Here is a 19,908-nt window from a genome sequence, read left to right on the forward strand (position 1 = left end):
TGCGAAGCTCGTTTGTTTATGTTAGAACAGAATGTATTCATTGTATAAAATTGCTAATTAATGTTTATTTTCTACAAATAAGACTTTTTTTATAACAAAATTCCTTGTACGAATTTTTGCGCCCACTGTATATATATATATATATATATATATATAAAGACGCATTGATTGTTCTCTTAGAGAATATTTCTGATCATTACATCAACTCTAATTAAATAATAATTTTGATAATATATATAGATGTGCAGTATAGAGATATCTAATAACATTTCCAATTATGTAATCTGTAATTTATATTTGCGGTAGGAAAGATTAAAGCATTAATACCATGTCAGCATGTATAATTGATTGTAACCGAGTCATTGAATGAAAGTGACATTTATTGCTTGACGCAATAAATCGCGATATCAAGCACACCTGTGAAAATCTTATCGATCACATTTCACGGAACACGTGTCGTACATCACGTAAGAAGGTAACTCTCCAAGAGTATAAGAACCATAACAAGTGATATGCCATGTTGATCACGACTAACTACCGTTTCCTCGTTGCTAACAGTAAGTAGAATATTACCGTCATTGTCGTCGTTGTCTTCGTCGTCGTTTTCGTCGTCGTTCTCGTCGTCGTTGTCATCAACAACGTTCCACCCTCTTGAACAAGGCGCAAATCCACACGTGTAAATACAACCGTCGTCTCGAACCGTCGCTGCAAGAAGGAGGAAGAGGATTCTATCCAAAGGTGGTGACCATGGTAATGGCATTAAGGTGCACAATCAACGAAATCGACCTGCAAATTGAATAACGGTGCGCTGTCGGTTGATATGCATCTCCAACTGAACCTGACCGCACCCTCTAACCGTGGTTACACACGGTTTCTGCGTGTCATCTCTCTTTCTCTTACAGCCGCGTACATACAATACATTCGCACCTTTTTCTCTTCGCCAGTTTACACCAATTCAAGATACTCTCCTTTACGATCCAGTCGCTCGCGCCTTATTCTCCTTGTACGGGGACGTGGTACGGAATACCTACGTGACACCGAAACTGATTCGCTACAACTTTACTGGCCGCCTCCGCTCTACTCTGAGCTCTCCGTCTTACCGCTGCCCCGACTGCCAACCAGTCAGCGGCGCTACCCGCTCCCATAATCGGATTCCCAAGATTTTCCCAACTTTTCCTTAAATCGCACGCTACCCTCTTTTTCCCGGTTCTTGCTCCTCTCTCTTTCGATCGCGTCGCGCGCACGTCTTGCCTCGAAGAAAGCATGCCCCGTTCGAAGAACAATCGGCTAGCGAATGAGAGACGGCTCCGCCGTTGATTCTTTCTCCTCAGACACTCCGATCGCGTTATTTCGTTGCGAAGAATCGCTCGAGAGACTTAAGAAGCTCAATTGCGCTTTTATCGTAGACTATCTAGGATCGTGCTTGAACGTGAGTCGGAAACAGCCGGCCAGGCTTTTAGAGTACTCAGTTACATTGACTACCATATACCTCTATAAGATCTCTTCGAGTAATGCGATATAATTGAATGAAGTAAGTTTCGAGGAAGCTCTTTATTCAATGAAAGTTTCATCAAATTTGTAAATCACGTTATTCTAGACGTGATGAAAGTCTATAACATTCCGGGTATTTACATTTGCTTTCTTTTACGATATAATTTTCTATTACTTTTTTTTCTTCTTTATTTCTGCCAATTTACTACTTAAATGACCAGAAGTGATATAATTTATTTACTTACGCTACTCATTTGCTTTATGCATTATCTTCAATTTATCGCCATAGACTAATTAACGTATGCATTATACTAACAAATAATTCTCCATAATGTATAAATGTTTTTATTACGTATATTCATTATGCGTGCTTTTAGTGATATACAAACAATGGCAATAATTGTTATAAACTTGATTCTGCTGATAATCGTACGTGATAAAATAATTTCAATCGTGTAATGGTCAAATTACGAAATTGGTGTTATATTTAGGCAAATTGCTACTAATTAGGTTGATAAAATGGCTCGTGAAATCTTTTGAGCAATGGAATATATTGAATCATTATGTATCCGTGAATTTTAGGCATTACATTTTTTAAAATTATTATAGCGTAATCTAGTTTCATTGTCAATCTGCAAGTTTGATTTAGTTAGGTATATATAATAATTAGGTACTTTGCTTATTACAGCGTGCTAGATTGTGTGCTCGAGGATTAATAATACTCAACACACTGGTCAAAGCTTACTCGGGATTATGGAAGCTTTTCCTTTCATCATTTTAGGACTAAATTTGCTTTGTTTCACATCATGAATGGACGCTTATGAGAGCGGAAATCCAGCTTTTCTCGCTTTCCATAAACATTGTTATTATTTCATAACAGTACTAACTGTTGTTCTGTTGCAGTGTAATCTTACGTAAATAAAAATCGTGTAACAACTGTTTTTTACACAGACATTTAAGCAAAAAACTTAATTTGCGCTACGCACGTTATTTATAATTTAAATTAATTTTTAAGTTTATAATTAATATAATTAATGAGTAAATTAATCACTCTCTAATTAATTAATTAATAAAACAGAAATTATTATAGTGTAATTATAATTCAAATTTGTGTATTTAAGAAAGAGGTATAAGGATGTAAGAAGAACTCATATTGTTTTCTAATTTAAAGTTTATGAAATAAATTATTTTAATGTACACACAGTTAAAGTTTTCTTAATTATAAATGTTTAAATGCTGAAAATGACGGATCCTTTGAAGAGATAGAAATACATTTATAAGTATAGCTGAAATTTCCTGTAAGCATAAAGTTGCAAAGAGCTATGAAAGCTCAGGCAAAAAAATGCGATCAAAATGCGAGGAACTGCGATCTTGTGGCCGCATTAATTGAAACGTTCGAGGCTTTTGAACAGCCGACTCTCATTGCCACGCCGGCGAGCACAGCGAGCGAGGGCGCGAAAGAAAAAGGGCAAGAAAGAGAGAACGCCGACGCAAAAAGGAAGGATGACCGGTTATACGCGGTGCGCGTGGAATTGGATTGGTTTTTTACTAATTAAAATTTCAAACTTGACACCTGAATGTGCCGTCTTTAATGAGACGGCGTCTGCGTTGAGCACGGGGTTTCTCTCATTATTCTCACGAATGCCGGGGTTACAAAGCAAGATATATAGACGAAAGGGGAAAGATTAAGAGGAAAAAGGAAGAGAATTTACTGATACGGGGGTGAGTGTGTAAAAGGGAGCACACGTGATGAGAAGCTAACTGTAACTTTGTCTTGTTCTGTTTCGCATTAAATGTTATTATGGGAAGATATTTGAGAAAATAAAAAGATCGATGCGTATGTATGTGTATGTGAATTACATCGACCTTCGTGGTTACTAGGGTTAGTCCTTCTAGCAGTGCCCACGTTCCAGGCATCGTGCGCATATTATCGAGCGCGGACAATGTAGGTACACGTGTGCTGTTGTTGGTTCGTAATGCGTATACGCCTTGCTCTCGCCCTCCTTTCGCTCACATTGTGTATATTAATTAATGTTTGCATTACGCGGCGTCTACAGGTAATTAACTACTCAGCGCTTATCGTCAGGTTTTCCGTCTTATTATCTCGATACCGAATAACACTGACTCGTCCCTGCCTCTGACTCGTCTCTCATCTTTCTCATCTCACTCGCGAATGTCCTCTAATGACTCTTTGTCTCTTTTATGATGTAGTTAAGCTCGCGTATAGTTCGAGCGCGAACGCATTACCCGATGCCGCGAAACAGCCATGCGCTAATGGTTATTGAACTTTCGCGATACGAGAGACAAGATCAGGCTACGGAGATCGTAACGCGATTTACCATGCAATATAATCAACGTTCGTTCTCCGGGTGTTTTTAATGAACTGTGCAGAAATTTGATATAAACTTGAACGTGAGTTTTCACGAAGCAGCACAGATGGAAAAATTATTGACATTTCCAATCTCTTTTTTCTTCTGAACGTGGCGTGCTATCTTTGTCGAATTATATTAGGGAAGTATTACAATAAAACATTGTGACGTGGAAGTATTTCATACTGGAATCGTGACTGTATTATTTTTAATTTACCTGATCATTCTTTTTTTTTCAATTAATTTGGATCTGCGCGTGGAGCTTTAGATTTTTGTGATTTCATAAATAATTATGGAGGATTGTCACCATAAAAATAAAATTACAAGTAAAACTCCTTCCCTCGTAAAACTCTAGATATATTTTGAACCGCGATTCTTGTGTTAATTAAAAATAGATATAATGTAATTACATTTTTGGGTGATATTTTACGAATAGAGTGATTTTACTGAAGTATCTTTAGATAGATTTGAAAACAATTTGTAGGACCATCAAAATAATTACGTAGAAAACTCAAGCATGAGCAATACTGTTTTGACATTCTAGCAACTAATTTGAGCGCTATATAATTATTTCGATGTTTCAGCAAATTTCAAATTTGTGTCTATCGAAATTTTTAGATACTACAGCAAAATTATTCTTTCTGTGTGGAAACATGAAGCGAATAATAGTGTTTCGTAGGAAAAAATGACAATTTGCTAATACGAATAATTCATGAAAACAAGAATTTAGCCACTTGATCGAAGATTTTACTATTTTGCATTTTTCATGCGCATTAGTTCGTTTTGTTCTTTCGTCAAAAGTTCATTTTATTTTTATAAATTAATATGTCAGCTTGAACAGAACGAGTTAAATGATGGACGTATTGGCATGACTGAATTACAGTTGAACGCTTAACTGAATGAACGATATACAACAAATGCACAATAGGGCAGCACGCGTGTCGTCTATTGCCTGTCGGCATTGCGCTTTGTGTCGTAGTTTGATGATGCCGGTGTCACTGATCATCGTGAATTGCTTTTGTTGACGCGAAACCTATACCTACTCACCCCGTGCCATTAATCCCCGTTTTACAATAGAAATGATTGTTTTAAAATACTTCGTTTCTATTTTCAATGCCCTGCAACGAGTACGAATCAATGATTGCGTAAAAACCATAAGAGGAAATACAGGCAACAGCACGAGAAAAATAAAGCGTTATTTGCACGTTAAAGATAAATTTAACAGTTAAATATTGAGTTTCGTATTAAAATGGATTGTGCGCGTTATCATACTCCACTTTTTTAAGATATAGAGCATTGTAGATCAGCAAGAGGATTCGGTATCCTGAATTATGCGCTTCTTCTTTCCTCCGTATAAAAATTTGTAGGAGGATCGCGGTTTATCGGCTAGAAAAGGTATTTTAGCAATTCAAATCTTGTCCCTTTGCTCTTTGCGCCGCCTCTGTGCCGCTCGTAATTCAACCATATACCGACAGTCGAGTGAAAACCAACCGTAGCGGATGAGACGATTCAGTAGCCGCAAGCCACAGAGATTGCTCAAAGGGTCGGCCTTTGAAAATAAATGAAATATATCCACTTCCAGATGTGACGAGGGTCTAGCGTTACTTCAGTGATTACGGCCGGAAATGAGCGGACTTGTACGCCTAATACTCAGTATGCCTCGAGGCTTATTTCCGCACAACTTGCACCGCAACAACGAAAAGGTTCTATGCTCACTCACTACTCAATTAGGTTTCCGAGGCTCGAATCTAAATTAAAATTGTCTTTTATTTTTTTCGCTCACTTCCCTTAAGGCCCACGAAATTGCATAGTTTAGATAACTACGTGTCTCAGCTGCGCGAACACTGAAACACATCATAACGGTAATGGGATATCGGGAAGACATATAATATTTACGAAATTCTTAGTGGTTTCTTTTATCAGCAGATACAAAAAAAAATAAAGAAGTAGAAAACAGAGAATATTAGAAAAGCATAAAAAAAACTGGAAAATGTAAATTAAATTATACATTATCTCGCTACACATATTCAATTATTTCTTTCGTACTTTATATAATACTTACATACAAAATAATTTTTATAAGGACTTAGGAAAGATATGCAATTTATGCTTTATTATGCTTTTTAAATAAAAAATATATGTTTACTTGTTGTGAAAATTAATGTTTCTGATTGCAATAATTAAAAACGGTGCACGTAGCGCAACAATTATACAGATTAGAATTAGCAATCGCTGCAGCATTTTTGATTAGAAAATTTCAGAATGGATTTAAAATTTGAAACATTGAAAATTAATTTTGGCATAGTTGTTTTACGAGTATTTACTGACATTAAACGATACCAGTGTTACCGCAATTCGCTATTTTTGCGTTAAACGGTAACAACCAATTTTACATTTCGTGAGAGAAACAAATAATAGAACAGGAAAATGGAAACAGAAACGATATGAATTATACATTTTCAAACACTATGCTTTGTTGCCTTGTATAGGCAATAAAAAAATTATCATGCGTATTCAATGACAATGTGATATTAATAATGTATTAAGCATCATGTATGGACATAAATTTTACGAAAGTGAAAAATTAAAAATTTTGAGAAAAGGAAGTTTAATACAAACAAATCGCAATCACACGTTTTATTCTTACTATTATGTCAAAAATATGACGTATCACTAATATTGATAAATTCGTATGATATACAGGAAAATTGAAAGAAATATATTTTTTAGTTTTTTCCAAAAAAAATGAGGAACCATATTGGCGACATAAAGAAATACATAATCTTGTATTCTGTAGCTTTTATCTTTCATTAATATTACAAGACGAACTATCACATGATGTCGGAAATATCGTAGACAAGAAGCTTTTAATGTTAGAAGTTTCGCGTGTTGGCAAAATACGTATTGGATAGGAAGGAGAGGAGGCCCCGAAGTGCTTCATGAAGACCGTGAAAAGAGACGGTGGGGAACTTTTCGGAAGTCCGGCGCGAATGGCGAGAAACGACGCTGTGCATTAAACTGACAATAGCGCTTTTTTTCAGGACCGTGTTCGTGTATTTAACAATGCTACAATCCATTCGTGCACGCATACACTGTTCTCCATCCTCGCTGTTTCTCGCCATCGTCGTCATTCTCCTGTTCACCGTCACCCTTTCTATCCATCGACATTTCTTTTTTCGCTTTCGCGCGTCTCCGTTCCTCTCGATTCTTCCAGTCATTTCTACTCGAACACCCTTTCGCACCCTTTCACCCTCTCCCCCTGCGACATATCCATCCACCAACAACAAGTGTCGTCTACCCCCGTCGCACGTCCTCGGAGCCACCGACAGTCGACACAATGCGCAATGCATTTTTGTGATTAAAATTTAGTAGACGCCGACTCTGTTTCGAAGTATGCATGCGTACGTGTGTATGTATTTGTTTGAGCGTGAGCGAAGGATTTTCGTAGGATCAGAATGTCGAGACCTTCGACGGTGCTCATCTGGAAATCGTCTATCGCGCCTATCTAAAAGAGATTTGAAGATAATTTTTACAAGCGACTTCGCTTCACCAGTCACGATTTTATAAGAAATTGAATTTTTTTTAACTGAAAAACCAATCATTATTAACTATTGATAATCATGAAGATTTATTTTTTAATTAGTACAGTGCACATAGCTGGTATTACGCTTTGCAATTTTATAGAACATTGCAAAAATTAATAAATATCATGTACCTACACTGGAAAAATGTTTTGATTAAATCGATAAAAGAGCTCAACAAAAATGGCATTTTGGTAAGATCAAACAGAATTTTCTGATTATGATGATCAGAAATTCTGTTCGTTCTCATTAAAATACTATTCTTGCTATATAGACCTTTTTATTAATTTAATTAGTACATTTTTTCTCAGTGTATAAAATATAGACTGATATTAAAATATCTTAACTACCGTTAAAATATCTTAATATTTTCGAAAAAGACAGATACCTACAATTGTAAATAAACGATGTTGAAAAAGGCATCCCTTTACTGTCCGAGCTTACGGGAACGAGCCTTTCGAGCGACACACATGCATCACATTTCGCAATCCCCATTTAGAAGAATCCTCATCTTCAATGGCACCAACCTTTGCTCTTAGCCGCCGTTAACTTCCGGGTTCCGTAAACATTCCACGGTCCTACTACGGTCAAAATAAAAGTTGAGAAAGAAGGAAACCACGGAGCTTTGCCGCGAGACGTGCTTGCAACGTGGCGGAAGACCGCCGCTGCGATGTTGACGGCGGCGAACGGCAAGGAGGATGAAAGTCCGAAAAGGAATAAGACGCGGGGAAAAGACGACGAGGGATTGTGGAGTATAGAAGGCTGGTTGGGCAAGCGGAGATTAAGGCGGCAGCTCTTAAGCCTGACGCCGAAATCCTGACGTCGAGGCTTTCGTCGAGTCTGAAAAGGGACGAAATACCAACCACCCACTACACCACGCCACTCGTGGACCAGTCTGCTGCGCATTACTCGTCGACCTTTGCCTCTTAGCGTCTATCCTACCGTCATTCCGTTTTCTTCTTCGCCCTCGTCTCGCTGCGGTACCGAAACTACATGAAATACTTGCCCTATTGAAGCCAACAGTCTCAACCCAAAAAAACTCTTTATTAAGAACTCGCTATTTCTATTATTTTATATATTGTATAATTCATCTGATTAACTTCTTTTTTATAATCTTTCTTTGCAATATCAGTCCTTTTATTTTATATGCTTTTTATCTACATTACAATTATGAGCAATGTACAGAGTGAACAAGTAATAAAGTATTAATATTATTACAATTTCCGATTTTATCAGCATTAATTAATTTTTTACAAATAAATGTTCAATGTTTACAGTCACGTTCAATCGAACGATTTGAGTGTTTGCTGATTAATAAAATATTTGTTATATTGTTTTTACATAACGCCATTAGTACATTTATATTGAAATGGAAGCCGTACTTATACATCACGCAAAAAAATATTTTGCTACTCCAGCTAGAATTATAGCTGTTTTTTGTATCTGATAGAAAATTATATATCATACGCATAGAATGTATAGCAAGTCTAAATTCTATCTCTGTCGTCTATATGATTAGATGCAACACATCCAATATCGCAGTACTTGCTAAAAATTTATCTATTCCAGCCATTTTTCGTACTTAAATAATTTTCGCTGCAACTGAAAGATCACTTTTTTGAGTGATACATTTGTAAGTCGATTTGTAAAAAAAATACATATATCATCGGAAATATAAAAAGAAGAAATGTGAGAGGAACGTGCATTAACAGTGTACGAAGTAATAGTCTTTCAGGATTTCTGTCCTCCCTCGATAAACGATGCGTTTTTAACGAGCAAGTTTATCTTCCGACGCTTTTAATCGTATCCGATCGATCGAAAACAATAAGTACGTGATTTCGCTCTTCGCTATCAACCGAGGCCCTCGATCGAGCGTGAATCCTGGGGGAACGTCTGGTGCGAGAAGATCATGATTGCCGTCCTGTCTGGCTTTTCGCGGATTACATTTCGTCGATGGCGAGCTGGCACGTCGGTGGGAAGGGAAAGCGAGTAAATGAAGTATATGTAAATAATGAGGGTGAGAAAATGAATACGTCGGGGTGCTGCTCTGCCTCCGCTAATGGCGGGTGCAACGCCCGTTGGAGAGACCACCCGAAAATAATTCCGTCCTCTATCACGCCGACTAAAACGGTGGAGTGCCCCACGGGCCGCCCAATTATCGTAAAACCGCCATCTACTTCGCGCCTCGGATTTCAAGCGAGCGAGAAGCGTCGTTCGTATGCGAAATCGATATGCGTTTCTACGAGAGATGGTTCATTTCCGGCGAATGGCTCACGGATGCCATTCCGCCGCGAAAACAGATCGGATAGCCACCGAGCACACGACGTGACGGGGTGAACACTTTATTTTATCGAATACTTCGCGCTTGAAGATCTTCGTACTCCTGCATTTAATCTGGAAGGACATTAAAAGCGGTACTCTCGAGATGAGTATAATTTCCATCGGGAAATATACTGTAAAATTATTACACGACATTTCGTTTGCAATTATATCGGTAGGCAACCGTCGATGAACTTCCTCGGCTCGACGAATGAAAAGCGTGCCTCTGACGATGTAGTTGTACAAAATGAAATGTAAAAGAGCAGAATCCACGAAAGAAAAAGAAGGAGGAGTGAATCATCGAGAAATGGAGAGAAGTAGAAAGAGAAAGAAAACTGAAAAGGTATAGATGGATAAATAGACCGATATAAAAAGAAGTAAAAGAGAGTAAAGCTCGTCTTGCAGTGCGCGGTTAAACTCGAGCACATCGGCGGGGTGAGGGAAGAGCTTCTTGACTTTTCAATTTTCTTCCACTCTTCTATCTCAGCTCGACCGTTTCTTCCCTTCCTCTACTACTTCTTCCCTCATTCTCCTCCGACCATCCCTTCATCCTCTCGCTCGTTCTCATCTCGCACAACCTCGTCGAAGCGATCGCGAGCGAGTCAATAGGGATTGCCTTCGCCCGGAGTAAAATAATTTTCCGGAAAGTTGTGCCGCGCTCGGCAATGTTAACACTCTGAAAGTGGGTTTGCCTACTTCAAAGGAAATATGAGAACCGACGGACGCGCTTGATTTTTCGATCCGCTCCCTCACTTCTTAACGACTAGCGGCTTCGCAAGCTTTATCTTCTTGAGCGAGGCGGATCACGCGCGCATCGCTGACCACTTTGAATTCCGACAGTACGGGTGAGGAGAGAAAGAAGAGTCGATACGAAAGTTAACCGAAGGAATTGCCAACTTTGCCGCGAGCGGAAGTGAACGATAGATAAATAGGGCAGAAGTACATTTTATTCTCCCGAGTTCCCTTCCGATCCTTTCGCTCGATTTTCCTGTGATCTCTGAAAAACGAGTCTCGAAAAGTGCAACGAAGAACATTATCGACCGTCAACTCTGAGCAGCTTACTTGTCAATACAGCGTAATCCTTTCTGCAAGTGAGATAATATTTCACGTAGAAAAGTCCGTTTCTAGGCTGACTGTCCTGTAAAAGTGCAGTCATTTTTCGATTCGTTCATTTTCCGAGTAATACAGAATAGCGCGAACGATATTCCGCGGAAAATGTTAGCACGGAAATATGCGATAGCAGTCACACTGAATTACGGAATGCATTGCGTAAATGCTCGTCCGGGACGCATTAGCATTCATTCATTTATTTACTTTTTGTCTTTTTCTCCTCGCGATTTTTTTTCATTCCGCTTTACGCGGCAGTTAATGAAGATCTATTTTAACAAAAACTGATGGACGATAAGGCGTATGTATGTATATGTATGTCATAATAATGCAGCGGCGTCGTTTGTCACGCTGAGAAAGTGTCTCTATTATCTGTAAAATTTTCTCGGTCAAAGGAACGGTGTTCCTCGAATAGCAATGTGTATCGTGTGGTTTCACGGAAAATCTATGATGGGGAGGAGACGAAACATAATTACAGTGCGCGCCTTGTTATCGAGCTACTGAGGGGGCGGTCGTCGTTGGGTTGTTCGTCGGATGTCCGTCCAAAGCGTCGACTCGAACCAGGTAGCTAATGTTGTATACCGCTGTCTCGTTAGAATGAGATGGTTCTGCCAAAACGATAGAATGGCAGCACGCAGAATTAACTTTTATCATGGCACAGATACTTAGCTCGCGCGGAAGAACCTGTGCGCCAATCTTTTTTGTCGTTCGGAAGAAATCTTGTTGTCCCTTGTAAAACCCGATTAATCGCTGAAACCCGGTGCTCGTTAAAGATGGCGCGCACCATCAGTGCAATTATGTTTTCTACGGTAATTCGCTGTTATCAAATTATATGGCATAGCGCCGGGCATACATTTTTTTTTCAAAAAATTGAAGAATTAGGACACGACGAAAAATCAGAATAATCAAAAGGAACTACGTTACATCATAGGCATTTCCAGGAGAAGGTTTGGGAATTCAACCTCCTTTTCGAAATTTATTCATTTTTTTCTTTTTTAATTATAAAAAATATAGATAAATATGTATTATTTGTTTATCACTTGTGCTAAAAAAGATTCATCATAATGAAAAAGAAACGCAAGCTTTAGCTGTTTGAAATAATTTTATCGAAGCACAAACATAGCGATTGCAAAGATTCGTTTTGATGAGATATCAAAACGAATCAGGATAGGAGACAACCACAAGGACATTTCTACAGACATTTCGCCAAGCAGCTTGGCAAAATGAACGCTTTAATCACTCCTCAATTATCCGTTCATGGATGAAATTTTAATTTACGACGCGATAAAGTTCGAAAGAGTCGTGCCCGCGCGTGCAAAATTCGTTCGCTTTATGCGCTCTCAATTTGAAAGTTTTAGTTTGACCGTTAAGCCCCTCGGAGGGAAATGACGGGTAGAAGCCCGGTTGGAAAAGGAGAAAGAGGAAGTGGAAGGAAGAGGCCTGGAACGGCGGAGGAAAGTGTTGGAGCGGCGGGGGAACATCGTATTAAATCGGAAGATTGGAATTCTAATTAATACTCGCGGATTATCGATAAAGGGGCGAGAGAAACGGGTACATGAAGGGATGGGAAAAGAAGAGGGGCGGATAGCGGAACGATGACTCGTTCCGTTCGTTTCATCCTACGCGCGTCTTCGACACTCACCTTAATGTCTTCTCTAACTCTCCCCCGAGGTAGAACCTTCGTCGGAATAGATTATATCGTAATGAAAATCTTGACGTTTGACGTTTTGCAATTGATGACTCCATTCCTATCGATTCATTGAATATCCGGCGCACCGATGCGTATACGTGTCACACGCGTTTGCTACAGATTCGAACGGTGTAAAATAGATTTTAAATTGATTTATTATTTGTGACAGCATAAAGGAAATATTAGGGTGTTTCATACATATAGTTATACATAATTGAACTCTTTTTATATACATATAATTGATATGATGAATTTCATAGATATTTCCTGTAAAAATGCAATAGGGATTTTTTCGAAAATCTTTACACACAGCATAAAAATTGAAGAAAATAGACGTGCCCTTTGAACATAAATCTATAATCAGGATGTCTCTTATTATAAGAAGCGAAATCCTATGTATTATAAGAACTTATTGTTAGAAACTAGCTGCATGTACATAAAAATAATTATATTACTAAAAATAACTTTTATAGCGAATTTTATAATATCGTGTTTTGCAACAAACACAATATAATGTCTTTTTTAAGTCAGTAACTGATATCAAAATTCAGAGTAGAATTGTTCATGATTTTGTATGGGAAAAGCATTTGAAGACTCAGAATCGTATGAAACATGTATTAAAACGGAATATTAATCAGATACATAAAATTACAAACACAATTCTATTTTGAAATCTGACGCTATAGATGTATAGTAAATAGCTATAGATGTATAGATGTATAGTAAAATGTAAAGTGAGCTTTTTAGTGAAAACGTCAATTAAATTGTCGATTGTCATAAAAAAAAGATATAATTCGCCTATTATATTCGGGCTTTTTTGCCCTTATTTGAATACAGGATTTGTTGGATTTTATTTTAGTTACTTATGCGTATAATACGTATAATTTTAGTACGGAATGTTCTGTATATTTTTTCGTGCAATTTACTCTACTAATACTACACAATGTGATGTCGAGCGCGTCGTGAATTCTTTTAGTGGAATGGAGCCGCATATCTGACAACAGTTGCGATATAATTTTGCGAAACGGCTACCGAATTGTTGGAATATATGTCGTACGTCACATATCCCAGAGGATTAGTCACGCGCATGCGTTTTTCGTTCGCGTTTTCCATTTTTGCATTGTATTTTATTTCACCGTGAGTCGCGTTTTAAAAAACGTAAATTATTATGATGAATTGTGTAAAATAAAACCGCTAAAGTGCTGATTGATAACTCGACAAACCAATTTTATTAAGATACAATTCGTGCATAATCGTAAAAAACGATGCATAACTGCTTTGTCACTCGTTTGCTTATTATTATCAATAAAAAGTAACTTTTTTATCGTGTACAATATACATCTTATATTCCGTTATACGTCGCATGCAAGAGAAACGTCTTCTTTATTTTGCCATCTCACCATCGAGAAGTTAAACGTGTAGCGCACTTTGTCGCGAAGTCTGCATGAAACCTGTCGGCGCCTTTCGCGAAATTGGAGCGGGCGCGATTTACAAATGGGATTTAAATCCGGGAGAGACGACCGCGATGGTAGCCGTGGAATATCGTTTGCCGGCACCTAGCGGAGAGACGACAGCGGTGGCTGCGGCAGCGGCGGATGCGGAGGATGGATGGAGGCCGCTTAAAGTGTAAATAGGAGGCGATTCGCGCCAGACAAAGCGTTCCCGTTTCACGATCCTCCCTACGCCCACCAACCTCTCGCTCCTCTCTATTCCGCCTCCACTTCCTCCTCGCGGCCATAAAAGGGACACAGCCCTTCCACGGTTACTACGAGCCGAGGAGTCGAATCAAGAGTCGGCGGAAGTGGAATCCTGAAATATTAATGTGACACCAACCTTCGTACGCCGATTCTTATCCTCGACTCCCTTCTACTTGTCCGCTTCTCTCCTGGACCTTTCTTAGACGTTTGGCTTTCCTTTCCCCCCACGTCCGCCCATGCGCTTACCTCGTTGAATCATACACTACTGTATCGGCCTGGCTCAATTCGGGAAAACGAAAGGGCGAGTGTGTATACACACATTTTTTATACACAAAGACGTTTTCTCGAGAATATCAGTTCACTTGATTAGAAGTGCTACGATCTTTAATGTAACATCGTCAATATTGAAAACGACGTTGTATAAAAATACAACGCTGTCTTTAACACTTTTTATATTTTTACTTACGGTATTTTTTAATGTTTTTTACTTTAAATTTTGCATATATAAAATATGCAAATCATATATCTGCCAAAAAAGAACAGATCTAATATTTAATATTGCATGTATATTAGAAAAATCAACATTCATGTAATAAATACAAAATCTATTGCTATTTAAACATGTTAGTAGAATTGTGACAATATATATCTGATTATTTCGAACAGTTATCCCATTTATTCAGATAACACGTCTGTCATTATTATTTGCAATATATGGGATAATTCTGTGCTTTTGTCAAGCTTCATTAATAAACAGCTCAATAATTAATCTAAATGCGTTCCACTTCCAATATGAATTGATCTTATGACGATTGCATTTAAAAATTTACAATCGCGTTTATTAATTTATCAACTGATGAGAAAATTATAACGCATTTTACATAAATGTACTTAAGCACACGCAAATAGTTTTTGACATATATAACAATAAAATGTATTTATTATTCAGCTATTGCCGATTATAGCGAGCTCTTAAAAAATTTGAGATCGACGATCAATTTTTGACAATTATCGTTACGAAAATCTTTCACGGATTTCCTTAATACAAAATCATATTATATATCTATTATTTTACATGTGAAAATAATGGACATGTTTATGTACACAAGCATTTGTAGGGTTTTTTTCGACAACTTCTAATTATTTTGATATTATGTGTTACAGGAGGGCGAGAGAGGGTATTTGGAAGGGCTCGCCTCGAGATATGCAGATCTCTTCAGGACACATTACGGGGATGTTCTTGAGCCGCTCGAGGAGCTACGCCGGCGAGAAACAAACGCTTCCGCACGAATGCCCAACACTCAGCTCACCACCAGTCATTCACAGCCCATTTACGTGCCCGGAAAATACTCGGTGAGCAAATCCCTCATATTCGCTTTTATTTGCCCCTTCCCGGGCGTTCTCTTCTTTTATTGCTTCCGCGGACGGCATAATGCGGTTATAGGGTGACATATAGTAGCTTGTCTATCGCCGCGATTTCTTCTTATTACTCTACTCCCCTGACACTTCGCCAAATTGCTTTCGAAGGGACAGAACTCGCGAGAAGAACACGTCCAGTTGATTCGATACGAGCATTTGTCTCTTTTTCTGATGGACGGAGACAATTTTATCACGAAGAAAATTGTCAGACGCAGGCAATCGTGTATTTACCAAGCAATCGATGAAATATATAAACGTATTCATATAAGACTAAAATTATATTTTAATAATCTTCGCAACGAAATATGTACATAAATATGTATCTAAGATAATAAATTTTGTGTAGTAATTGGTAACAAATAGTAGTGCCTAAGCCTTATAATTAATGAGAAATTGTTATACGAAATATAATTGTGTTGGTTCAGTAAATATTTTTTTAATATGCTGATTTGTATCTCTATCTTTTATACACATTTGAACGGTATGTTTAGCAAAAGAGAGACTTGACGGGAAATCCTTCACGGAAGTTCAAACACTTTGCGTTTGTGGGCTCATGGCTCCTCCATGAGTAACTTTCCAAAGTGCTTTAAGGCGATTAACCATGTAGACCCTATCGATCCCAGCTTAAATCGGTTATTGTTCGTTACTCAGTCTTTCTCCCTACGACTAATCGAGTTTTCAAACGCAAGCAATCGATTGACTATTAAGGTCAGATTGCTTCGAAGATCGATGATGTGTCGATTTGAAAAAAATTAATATAAAAGTCACTTTTTTTAGCATATCACGTTTTGATTAAGCATGAAAACGATTGGTTATTAAAGTTTTTTAATATTTTTTAAATTAGATACAACAACGATCTCGTGAATATTTAAAATAGAAAAAGTTAACTTTGCAAAATGGATACATGGCACAATGGATAAATTTTTAAATATTATATAATTGTAGTTCTCTTTAAAAAATATTTTTGGTGAATTTATTGTAATGATAATACAAAATTTTATGCTGACTCTACTTTATCAAATTTTTAATCAAATTATCTTTTTAGTTTGAACTTATTTCATCACAAGTATTTTAGTAGGCAATTAAATTAGTAGGCCTTAAATTAAAAATTCTAATAATATAAATTTTGTATAAAATTAAATGGAAAATACGTATAAAATATATAAAAAGTTTTTCACATATTTATTATTTATATATATTAGTTATTTGCTTGAAGCTTTACAATCTTGTAATGTATTGTATAACAATGATTACTTTTTATAATTTGAAATTGGATACAGATTTATAATTACATGGAAAACATTCTACATAATTAGATCTTCAGATTTGTCGTTTTTTTTTCAACAACTTCTTTTTAGTCTGATCTTCACGTCCGATTAAGTCATTTTTTTCCTCATAAAATTCTGCGGCACAACACTACTTTTGTATAACGAGTTCTTAATACCGTCCCCGTCTTCTTCCATTTACAACATAAGTAGTAGCCAGTACTGCTTCGCAAGCAAAACCCACCGCCTCTATAGATAGAGGAAAAGAGCGAACGATCTCCATTTTTGTGCAGCCCTCGAGCTGCCTCAGCGACAAGGAGGAGGACGAAATCTATGGCTTCGGATACGGGGTCTTCAGCCGGCAGATGCTCCAACATCGACAGCAGAAGCTCGCACTTGCCACACAAAACACAACTACCGCCATGACACCAGGTGGACCTCAGGCAACCTATCAAAGGTAACAAGATCGTCTAATATGTGTGTGTTTGTGTTTTATATATATATATATATCTCACGACTTATCCATAAATATAGTCTCGTACAAGTGAATGGTAATACGTAAATTATGTTAAAAATGTTAAAAGAACTTCTGCTCATTAGCGTGTGAAGCGTAGAGTAAAAATGAACGAACATAATTGCAAGAAAAATAATACAATGTTTATATGAAGGTATGTCACTCAGTAAAATAAATTAAAGTTAATTAGAGAGAAGATTTACATTTTAAATTTCTAAAATGAAGATTGTAATATTTGATTTTCTACCTAATTATTCTAATTGTTCTATTATATTATTTATTATACATAATAGTTATAATGCTATTATATATTATTCATTTATTCTAAACACATAATTTAGAACTCTCGTTATTAAATGTTCTAATTAATTGTAAATGAGAGGTAGGTATACGACTACTGCAAAATTGTAATGGTTGCTATTTCACTTGAACGCTAGACTTGTTACGATAAGAGCAACCCAGCGCGGCGCAATCGATCACTCTTTCAAATCACGATCAGTAACGTTCGACATCAAACACATTCGTCGAATAGAGCAAATTCGAGAAAGCTTGAAATAGTAGAACGATTTTATTTAACTGAATTCAATCTGGATAATCAGATAACACCTGTGCAGTACGAGGGAATAATGAAATATTAATGCTAATGGTTTATCCAGTTGGTTCGATATTTTGGGCGTGCCGATTAATTAATCTACCTTGAAACGAATGCAAAATGATTATCACGAATGTATTCTCGATTTTCCGAATTTCCATGTTCATGAAGCGCAGTATTTTTGTGACGCGCTCAATATTCGTTTTGTACGAAGAAATATGACATATACGGATATATCAGATTCAAAACACGGTCGATCTAAAATTGGCTTGTCAACGAGAAATAGATACTTCTCTCTCGAATTACAAAGAATTCTTTTTCATATTTTATACTTTTTTTTAGGTTCTAATTTTAAGTTTTTTAGCGTTAGGATTTTAGCTTTAAATTTTCGTATCAATTTACGATGATCTTAACTCTCGTATCGAAGATGTAAAGAGAACATATTAATTTTCCAGACATCGGAAATCCATTATATTTTATGATATTTCGATTTTTATGCATCTCTGCAGCATACAAACGCAACTCGGCTTTCCGGACCATTCGTTCAATACGCCACGCGCGCCGTACGCTGCCGCAGTCGCGCAGTCTGTTTATTATCCGTAATTGCCCATTGCTAACTGCTCTAACTGATCCGAAATACCATCTGCGTGCAGTCTCGTGCCGGCTGCTTGATATTTAATGGCTAATTAACCGGCGAACCGAGCCACTGAACGCGCTTGGCCCGACATGCTCATGCACTTGCTCAACGGTGCCGCGCCGCATCGTTTGCGAGGAGGAGAAACTGAAAGACGATGAGGGTGAAAAGGAGAGAGGGTACCGAGACAGTAGAGAAAGAAAGAGAGAGAGAGAGGACGCATATCGCATTATTAAATTCCATTATCGCACCATGGCCATCGACTGTTTTCATGCACGCGCGAATAACCAGGGCACCGAACTCATGAAATTGCTCTCTCCTCTCACTGCCGCGATAAGCACGCTCGTTTTTGCGAATGAATACACCTTCACGGACCGTATCCGCATACTCAGTACTGTGACTCGGCTTCATAATGATATAACGCGAATTAATACTATTGGACTCTCTCATGAGAAAACCTCAAGTTACCGCAAATCAAGCGGATCACTAATAATGATATTTACAGGGCTCCTATAAATGATTTTCGAGATTATATAGTATAAAAAAGAATAGTTTTTTTACAAATTACAGACTTTCTACTATTTTTTTGGTAATTATGGTAATGGTAACTAAGACGCAACAGCCTCTTATACTGTTGGAAAATTTGTGTCGAATATATAATAATATATTTCATATGTCGCAAACGGTCCAAATTTTTATATTTATTTAATATAAGATGATTATGTTAGAAAACAACACAGATATTGTGTTTAAAAAATGATCACAAAAAAGGTAATGCTGTCACTAGTTTATTAGTTTACTAGTTGTAAACAAACTATGAAAGCATATTTTTTTTATAATTAACATTTATAATATGTTAAATTAACACGTATTTTATTTAGATAGAATTTAAAATATATTATTTTTATGTTATTTGTTCACTTACTCATAAATTGTGTCATTTCAATACTAAGAAATATTGAATATAAATTTAACACAAAATATTAAAATAATCACCTTATGTTAAATTAACTACTCGAATACATTGAAAAGTTCAACACAAACGGTTAACAAGAACGTGAGTGGACAGTTTCCAACATAAATACACAATGTCTTTTATCATGTGTATACATAAAGTTTTAAAAATTTTGTAAAGTCAAACATCTACCATTGTATGAAGTTTGACATACCAATTAATTATTGTCCAATTTAGGTGTAGTACTAATTTGCGGCGACCATAAAATTAATTGC

The 19,908-nt window shown here is 37.1% G+C and overlaps 1 protein-coding gene across 1 annotated transcript in view; it reads left to right on the top strand.

Annotated features, from left to right (window-relative positions):
- Positions 1 to 19,908, top strand: part of LOC108724723 (uncharacterized) — a 362,974-nt gene that overhangs the window by 258,570 nt on the left and 84,496 nt on the right. Inside the window, 2 exon segments of the mRNA XM_018451298.1 lie at positions 15,419 to 15,607; positions 17,232 to 17,395. Of these exon segments, the coding sequence (XP_018306800.1) occupies positions 15,419 to 15,607; positions 17,232 to 17,395 (353 nt within the window).

Source organism: Mycetomoellerius zeteki, unplaced genomic scaffold (assembly GCF_001594055.1).
Source record: "Mycetomoellerius zeteki isolate Tzet28-1 unplaced genomic scaffold, Tzet1.0 scaffold31, whole genome shotgun sequence".
Classification (NCBI taxonomy): Eukaryota; Metazoa; Arthropoda; class Insecta; order Hymenoptera; family Formicidae; genus Mycetomoellerius; species Mycetomoellerius zeteki.